At 38.8% G+C, this 9,694-nt stretch overlaps 1 protein-coding gene across 2 annotated transcripts in view; it reads left to right on the forward strand.

The window, feature by feature from the left end:
- PPA2 (inorganic pyrophosphatase 2) overlaps positions 1-9,694 on the forward strand; it is a 36,253-nt gene that overhangs the window by 9,511 nt on the left and 17,048 nt on the right. For both annotated transcript variants that reach the window (XM_085222385.1, XM_085222386.1), the window contains exons 4-7: positions 2,782-2,835; positions 5,325-5,444; positions 8,200-8,286; positions 9,568-9,694. In XM_085222385.1, the coding sequence (XP_085078511.1) occupies positions 2,782-2,835; positions 5,325-5,444; positions 8,200-8,286; positions 9,568-9,694 (388 nt within the window). The remainder of the gene's footprint in view (positions 1-2,781; positions 2,836-5,324; positions 5,445-8,199; positions 8,287-9,567) is intronic.

Here is a 9,694-nt window from a genome sequence, read left to right on the forward strand (position 1 = left end):
CAAGCTCCATGGCACCGTGGGTTAAACATCCCTCTGGACCCTATAAGGTCACTTTCCCTAACTTATGAGTTCTCTCCCTTTTTTTGAATCTAGATAAAATCTGGACTTTGGCAAGCAGTGATCTCATAGGCAGACCAGCTGACTGCTGGCATGTAAAGGCAACTAAATGCTAAACTTCCTAAAGCAATAGTTTTTGTTTCATGAGAAATTAGCTTCTGGGGTTTTTTTTTGTCTCATTGGAAGGTGTGCCATGGGCTGTTGGAGCAATCTTACCTTTGCTTGAGGGGGTAGAAGTGCTCATGTGGCTTTTTCCTGAGGTGAAATTTTTTTTGTTTTTACTGATGAAAGATAAAAATATCAATTGCCAGACACATTGACCAGCCAAAGCTAACCACTGATTGGCATAGGCAGATGGTAATCTGTGGAGACATGATGCCTGAGATGTTTCTGTTTGCAGCTGGGGCCAGGAGTGTTCTGCAGCAAGCATTTGAGGGATAGCATTGTAGTGGATGGAGGGAATAGTTACCTGGTGTGGAAAAGAGTATAAGAGTGAAGGAAAAGGAATCCTGGATGACATTTAGGCAAGCAGGGAAACAAGGCAGTAGGAAAGCAGAGGAAAAAAGAAAAGCAACCTTAAAACAAAACCCACAACCTAGAGAAATATACTTCTTTCTTTCTGTCTGTCAAACTGTCTAATATGTGGTCGTTCCACTTCGGTGAATTCTGCCTCATCACTGTGAAAATGTAATTGCCCTATAAATAAAACTTTATTTTTAAAGGTAATCACTGCATGAAGTTATTAATCTCTTGTAAATGCTTGTGGCAGCTTAGTATTAGTGAGAGTACTTCTGGGGCTGGGTTTTTGTTTTTGGTTTGGTTTTTGCATACGAATTAATCTGTCTGGCTGTCACATTTAAGACCTGACGATTCATGTTTGACTGACACCACAAATTATGAAGGCCTCGTCTTAAAGCCAAGTCAAATCCAACTTGAGAGAAGCATTGTAGTTCGCTTCAGTCCAGCTGTGGTCTAGCCCTGAGAATTGTTCTAGTGAGGAACAATGAAAGTTCCAGGCAGCATTTACAGGTTGTTGTATTTGAGGTGGTGAGGAAAATAGGCAGTCGCATTCTTCATAATACAAGATTTTCATGGAGAACGAGTCGTGTGTAACTGCGGGGGAAGTTTGTCCTCCTTCTGCCTGTAGCTGCCAGTCAGAACAGTTCTTTCACTTGCCGGCAGTTTCTTGTCAGCACTGGCTTCCATGCTGTGCATTTCTTTTTCCAAATGTTTCTGAGATGGATGTGCAAACCTTCTTTGGCTCTTTTCCAGCCTTGCCCTTACCTGCTGCTGCATGTGCATTTCTTTGTTTTGTTCTGCATCTACTTCCTTAGTGTTGATGTCTTTGAACTCTCTTTGAGGGCTTCTCGGTTTCAACTATGCTTGTATACATAAAATGTGCTTTATGGAAGTGATCTGGAGCATCTTTTTCCTTTTTTTTTTTTTTTTTTTTTTTTTTTAACTTTTCCTCTTGTTTAATGTGCTTATTTATGACCTAATAATTACGTAATAATGCCACTGATTACAGTATGGGCACGGTACTTAGAGATGGCAAATTTCATTTAAATCTACTGGAATTTGCCATCAGGATTGTGTATAGCTTGTGGTCTCATGGGAAAGACAGTGGGTAACCGTGAAAGCTGCCTTCTTGCTTCTTGCATTCCATTTTTGAGGGGATCACAAAACCATTGGAGTGACCTTAATCAGACTGTGGCATTGCCCCTGCTAGTGATATATTTTTGCTGTAACTGGAGAAGGCAAATAGGAAAAATCCAAATATTTAAGTGTCTGCCACAGCTTTACTAATGGTATAGTTTGAGAGTCAGTACAGTTTTCAGTCGGTTTATTTTTTTTCTACAAATGTCTTCAAAAACATATTTTGACCTTTCCTGATTTGGTGCCATTTTTAATAATACAACAAGTTTTCTTTTTATATGAAGAGGTGTCTCAGGTAATGTGATATTTGGGATTATTACTCATGGAGAAAATAATTATCAGCATTGCTGGGTTGGTCCAGTTACCCACATTGATTAATACTCTGTTCTCCTTAGTGTTTAAATCTGATAGCTTCAGAAGAGCAAACCTTACAGCAGTTATAGCTTTTCTTAGGTGTTTTTTTTTCTTTCCATTGTTAATTTTTACTTTGTTTCTTACACTAAGGTGAGGTATCTGCATCCTTTCTCTGCCATTGCTTTTGGATTCATTGTGCCTCACTTCAAATAGATGTGACTGACAGTCAACTATGTCAGTAGCTGTTAGGTGTTTTCTATTTTTTTTAATTTAAAAAAAAAAAGGCAAAAAAGAAGACCTGAAGAAATTAATCCTCGTGGTGGTTGTGAGAGAATGCATTGTCCTTTCCAGTGCTTGAAAAAAGCTAACTCGTAATGTAGAAATGCCCAATCTTTTTTGACTAGAGGACAGAATACTGCCTTGTGATGAACTATTCTATGGGCTTATTTAACATTGTGTGAAGAGCAGTACTGGTACTGCAACAAGAAAACTGTGTATTTCCATTATTCATATTCTCAGAGGTGAATAGGTGAAGGATGAACTGAAGAGGCTGAATATTACTGTGAGGAGCTAAACTAATTGTACTTAAGTAAAAACAGCTGCAATAGAGAGATTTGTTGTACGTTGCAGCTGAACGTAGAGAATTTTTTTAATTGAAAAATATTACTTGCTAAGTGGGTTTTATTTTCAGTTCTTTAATTGTTTTTATTTTAGGTCCTATTTAATATGGTTGTAGAAGTGCCTCGTTGGACAAATGCAAAAATGGAGGTAATTAAGAAAAATACTTGAATATATAGGTATTTATGAAAATAATGACAATACAGTGGGTTCCAGTATTTGGAGTTTAATCAGCGTGGATTGCTCTTTATAGATATTCTTTTTCCTTTGTTAAAATAATAACTTGAAGTTGTGCATATAGACAATTACCAGTGTGATTACGAGAGCCTCTGAGGCTGGAATTCTGTTCCCATTCTGCAGGTACTCCTTCCTGACAGCCATCTGACTGCAGGATACTGTATACCTGCAGCAGATACTGGGGCGCTGGGCTGCAGAACACTGTCTTACCACTTAGCCTTAGTCCTGCTCACTCATGAAACACTCAGGTCAGAGGATCTGAGGCAGTGGCACAGGTTGCCCATAGAGCTGGTGGATGCTCCATCCCTGGAGACAACCAGGGTCAGGCTGGAGGGGCTGTGAGAGCCTGATGGAGCTGTAGGTGTCCCTGTTCAGTGCAGGGAGGTTGGACCAGATGGCCTTTAAGGGCCCTTTCAACTCAAACCATTCTAGGATTGAATTTCTCTCACTTCCTATTGTATGATAGCCCGCATCCTGACAAATGAAGTGACAAGTGAAGGAAGTTTCCTTTTGACAGAAAACTGCATTAGGCCCTCACTCATACCAAGTATCTCCTTCTGCAGTTATTTTATAAGTAGAGCCCAGTGAGTTGTTCCTCTGCTGTTACAATGTAGAAGCTAAGTAATGCTTCATCTATAGATTTTGTGAAAGTGTATCTCACAAGGGTATTTTCTGTCTTTCTGAACATTTATGTTAGTTTTGGAAATGTTTTCCAGATGCTTTCAAGAAATTTTGTGGGTTAGCTGATGAACTATTTTGATTACTAAAAATAACCCCGAAGAACCTCCCCAGCCTCTTTGTTCAGAACCTTTTCTCTTCTTCCCTGATGCTGGAATATCATTTGAACTGTCTTTATCACCTGATTTGTTATTTTAGAAGTAGGATTACTTAGGATAATTGGCTTGTGTTATAAGATGAAGGTTTGTTGAGGAATCTGAGTTCAGTTTTCCAGTTTTGCTCTCTCTCCCCTTCTCTTGGTATGTTACTTTGAGGGGAGAAACGTTTATTGTCCTGATAGATTCAGAAGTACTGGATTTGGATGTTTTCTGGCTTGATAGCATACCAGACATAATACATACATTTTAGTATACCTGGAGGCTTCTTTATTAGGGCAGAGAGTTGACCTGCCTTGCTGTTGTATCCTGTAAGTCCTTCAGCACAGACTGTGGTAAGGTGACAATACCAGCCCTTCTTTGTCTCTGTGCTGAGGCTCCCTTGCGTGGAGGAGAGACTGTAAGAAATTAAACCTTGCTGTTGAAAGAATGTATTACACTGCTACATTTGTTGCATTTCTTTTGTCCTTCCCTTGTTTTTACTGAAGATGCTGTTTATGAGACATTATTGGCCCTCTGCCTACTGTTGTCACTTAATCTTCTTTGCCTCAGTTTATATCAAGAAAAACCATAACTGAGCTCCATTTTTGTCATAATCTCAGGTTCCACATCTTCCCTGTTTGGTTATGACCAGAAGCAGTGATACCAGGTGTGAAAATAAGTGTGGGAGGGCTTATTCATGGAATAAATGTGTGTTACTGATAGGGTATTGTGGCCCAAACAGTTTGAATTCCTTTAGGATGACTTTGCTTTTGGTGTTTTAGTTAAATTACAAGGATGTTTTAAAATGGATGTGAACTAAGTGCTGTGTGCCCATGTGTATGGCCTGAACCAGCACATGCTCCAAGCCCTTAACAGATATGACAACATGCAGGTGAGTCAAGCTAGTGTGGATTTTTGTTGTGATGTGGAGTAGCAAAAGGGCAGTTCAAGTGAATTAAGTAGATAGGCTGCTGGGTTTATATTTGAGGTAGTAGAAGGATTATGACAGTAATAAACTCTTTTGTAATAATTAGTCCAGTCCTTCCAGGAGGGCTCCTTCAGGTGTAAGAATGCCTTCTAATGCTAATTTAATTTGTTCCAAACCTAACATGAAGTTGTCATGTGGTGCCCATGCAGAACATGTCCTTACCAAAAAGCTTCTGTATGCTTAGAAGTGATGGAGACAAGTGATGGAGACAAGGGGTGTGGGGATGATGAAACAATCCCCTGTTGCTGTCAAAGCCCTTGTTATCTGAAGAACTTGTTCCACCATTTGTATCTCTGTTGAAATTGTACCATAAAGAGCAAGTTCTTTTCAGTATTTGATTGACCGTGACAGTCTCCTTATAAATTTATGTCTTTCTCTTCTAGAAATAATTCCTCTGCATGCTTCACAGCATTATTTAAAACCTTAATAAGCAACTTTTTGAACATGACCCTTGAGATTTACTGTGGGACCATCAGACTCTTAATACTCCTCAAACCACAAGCACATGCTCCAGGATGAAGCTAAATGGTTGGATACTGAATGAATTGCTTTTTGTTTTACAGTTCTCTCTTTCTCTTTGTCTTTCATGATCTGCTTAGATTGCCACTGAGGAGCCGTTGAATCCCATTAAACAAGATACAAAGAAAGGCAAGCCTCGATATGTGGCAAATATCTTTCCTCACAAGGGTTATATATGGAATTATGGTGCCCTCCCTCAGGTAATGTTTTTGTTATAATGGTGAAAGTTTTCTGTCTTCTGTGTAAATTGCCTTGTAAATCTTGAATACTGCCTGAATGCAGATCAGCTGCAAGAGGGATGTTTCTCTTTGATAATTTGGAAATTAGAATTTTTTTATGTAAGGCTTTATTATCTTCATAAATTTTGGTCAGAACTTGGGTGTGGGTGTAAATATGAGTGCTGTTTCAGGAGGGAGTTAAATGATCAAGAAATTTTGAATCTTCAGTTTGTATCTGTGATATGTAGTTACAGAATTAAATTATCATGATTTGCCATTCAAGAAAACTTCCTCATAGAATCATAGTATCGTTTGAGTTGGAAGGGACCCTTAAAGGCCATCTGGTCCAACTCCCTTGCAATGAACAGGGACACTTACAGCTTCATCAGGTGCTCAGAGCCCCTCCAGCCTGATCTTGGCTGTCTCCAGGGATGGAACATCCACCGCCTGTCTGGGCAGTGAGTCCATAGAGAATCTACTGGTGCTGAAGTCTAAGCACAGTTCCAGCAGCAAAGGCGTGGCTCAAAGAATACAGCTGAGAAAGTAGTCCTAATCATTCAAAATAAGTAAATGAAGCATTCCCATGCACCTTCCTCATCCTTACAATATTTGCCTGATTCCTACAGCTCTGCTTGCCAGATGTCTGTTAGCTCCACTCTTGAGTATTATGAGAACATAAACTCTGGCCCTTAGGCAACTCTAAATCTGACAAATCAAGTCAGAAATACTTCTTCAAGTAGCCCTTTCCTGTTTAAGCAAGACATTAAAAAAAAAACAACAGCAACAACAACAAAAAAAAAACAACCTCATTTAGGATCTCCATGTATTGCAGCATAATCAGGATTTCTTAATATCTTTAAGAAAGAGGAACACTTATCTTTCTTTAGGTTAAACCTCAACTGCCTTAGCTAACTTTGCTCTGAACTGGAAGACTTTACTGATTGTGGCACTTTCAAAACTGTGTTTGAGCCTTCTTGAACACACACAAACCAAAAACTAATGGCTGAAGTTTTTGACATAAAGTTTTAAACTTTTTTTTCCGGTTTTCATTTCTCTGAATAGCACATTAATGTTAAGCCAGTATTGAAGGACACGATGGAGCTAGAAAAGATAGCTTCTTTTTATTACGCTTAAAGCAGTGAAAGTTTACTCCTGAAAATGTACTTATGTATTTCATCCCTGAAAAGGAGATACTAGGTAGGGGGTGGAGCATAGCAATGAAGTCCTTATCCAGTTAGCACTCTCAGTAGATAGTTTCCAGTTAGGTATTGCTAAAAACAACAAAAAAATCCATTTAACATTTTGAAATTTGTTTGCTCCTTGGTACAAAACTAAAATTAAACATCTGAATAATCTCCTGAATGATGTTCATTTTGCTGGACTGATAAAACAGACCCTAGGAAATGCATTTAGTTCCCCTTACTACCTTGTAAGTAACAGGGCTGAAGATGATGTAGTTTTTCTTTTATGTAATGACTTTAAAAGGTCGTTTGGATCCTTACACATCCAATTGTCGAAGTCTAGATTATCCTCCAGATTCTTAGTAGCAGCTGTCACAAATCCAGAGGACTTTTCATCAGTGTCAGCAGTTGCCAGACATTTCACTGTCATGTACAGGAGAGATATGTATTTGTGACTGCTGTTTTACACCCTAGAACAAAGAAGGAAAATGTCATTAGGATTATCATTATTGCAGGAATTGCTTTCCTGTCCAGAGAGTACTACCATTCCTGGTCTACTCCTCTGTTTTTATGGGAACTGCAGGTGGAGAAGTACAACTGGGCTGGAGAATGACATTGATATAATGAGGTCTTTAAAAAAAAAAAAAAAAAAAGTGCTTTGGAAGAGTACTGGAAAAATAAGTTTTAGATTGAAATTCTCTCCTCACTCCACTTAAGTGACTTTTTTTTTTTTTTTTTCTGTAATGCTGCTATCTATATACTTGAGCATTTGCTTTTCAGTTCTACCTTTTAGCATCAGTCAGGTTCTCAAGAACAAGAATATGAGCTGAAGGCTTCACCATGTAAAATATTTTCTAACACCTTTTCAGCATAAGCTCATTTGTCTTAGAATTCTTGCCAGAAAAAACTTCTCAACTGTAGAATCGTGCCTTTCATTTTAAGAGACAAAACAAGTACTGGTCTTGTAATTAGGTTATACTAATGTGGGTATGAGATTTGAATTTACGTCTCAGGGAATCTTCCTTAGTCTCAGTTGCTGGCTGTTCTTGGGTATGTGTACATCTGTGTATGCAAAAACACTCAGAAGTATTTCAGACCTAAATTCAAAACTTCAAAAAATTGGATGCTGACAGTACCATACCTAGTAACTTAGTCTAGTTCAAAGTCTAGATGATTTTGAAGAGAACTTACGCTAGTGCAGGTACATCTAAAGAATATAATAAGAGTCTGATTGTAGGGTGTCTGAGTTTAAGCCTAGAAGTGCTGGTAACAGAAAAATATATATATTCTAGGTCCTTTTCTGGCTTAATCACTGCTGAAGTGCCTGTTCTGTCTTAAACAGAGTTGATCTATTTGTTGCTGTTATCTATCCTCAGTCAGTTGGTTGTTCACAGTTTTGGTTGGTTGATTGGTTTAACTTTTTCTTTTCCGATTGAGTAAGTCTGCTCTCAGTTGACTTTTCAGTTGGTGTTATTATAACCACTTAATAATTTAGTGGTTAGATGAATAGTAATTGCAGATCAGTTGGTAACTCTCAATTCTTCTTCCTTTGACAGACCTGGGAAGATCCAAACCATACAGATAACATTACCGGATGCTGTGGGGATAATGATCCCGTTGATGTTTGTGAGATAGGTTCAAAGGTTTGTCATTGTCAAGATTAATTTCATGCTTTGGCTACAGCTTTTGAGAGAGAACAGCAGGTGGGAAGCAAGAAAAGGTGATAGTAGTCAATCTTGGGATGACTAAAATATGTCTGATAGATCTGATAATAGATAAGAAAGCAGTATTTGTTTTCTTGTTGTTTATTCTTTTTTTTTGCTTGTTTTTTTGTGAAGTAGGAAAATATTTGGAGAAGTCTGGGTGCTGGATAAAGGAGAAAATTGGAGTTCTTTGAGATTTGTGGCTGGGCAGAGAGTTTTGAAGGAAGGAAAAGAGAGTTAAGATTTTGAAGAAGGAAGGAGAGGACTTCCTTCTTCCCCAGCTAGCAGCGCTAGAGATAAAGCTAAGTTACCAAAAGATGAGGAAATATGGCAGTGTCACGCAAATAAGATTAAAAGGTCAGACCCACAAAGGAGTTAAGTTTGAGTTTTCTCATGGGTGGAACAGAGATGGACCCTCCTTCTGTAGAGGAAAAGAACCCATTGCAGTTACAAGGTATGGAGTGGGTGGATGAAAAAGAGGCACCGTAAACACTATTAGTAGGTATAGAGGGAAGGCTTAGCGCACTGAAATAAAATCCTCTTTATCCGGAGGCAGCGAAGAATGGATTAATCTGCTGTGGGTACCAAAGATGGGATAATAACACAAAAGAGTTTGAAAGAGGGATCTCTTGGGCTACCTAAGGCAAGAGGAAATTTAACTGGTGACCTCAACAAACGTAATTTCACGTGAGGAAGGGAACCTGAAGCTGAATTTCAAGGGGTCCAGAGAGTGTTATAAGGGAATGTTATCTGTTAGAAGGTCCAAGGAAAATGAAAAAAAGAGTTGTGCTAATATTTTTGGGTAGGAGAGTCTACAGTGTGTGTCTGTGTGTGTGCATATGTTCCAGTCTAGAGGAGGGAACAGCAAGAGACAGATGAAAACCAAGAGTAGAGAAAGCAGGGAGTTAACAGTAGGGTTAAGCAGGAAGGAGCTAGGAAATGCTTGAGAGATACTTCTAACTTGCAGATTGGGACAAAAATGAGGAAGGTAGGATAGAGGAGAAGTAAAATATTCTGGCTTGTGTTATCTCCTTAAATAAATAATGGCTGGAGAATTGAGAGTTTAAGATAAGCAAGGGTGGGACAAGGCTGCTGGGTACTGGGTTTGAAGGTCTATCTTGCAATGTTGTTAGCTGCTGGCCAAACAGATACGAAACCATTTTGTTGGAAGAGAAATTCCAGAAAGCGTTTTTCACATATTTTTATTATGTTCTGTTCTAGGTTCGCTCTTCTGGTGAGGTTGTTCAAGTGAAGGTCTTGGGTGTTTTAGCTCTTCTTGATGAAGGAGAGACAGATTGGAAGATAATTGCCATTGGTGTGGATGACCCAGAAGCCCAGAAAATCCATG

The sequence above is a fragment of the Meleagris gallopavo genome, chromosome 4 (assembly GCF_905368555.1).
Source record: "Meleagris gallopavo chromosome 4, MGAL_WU_HG_1.1, whole genome shotgun sequence".
Taxonomy (NCBI): domain Eukaryota; kingdom Metazoa; phylum Chordata; class Aves; order Galliformes; family Phasianidae; genus Meleagris; species Meleagris gallopavo.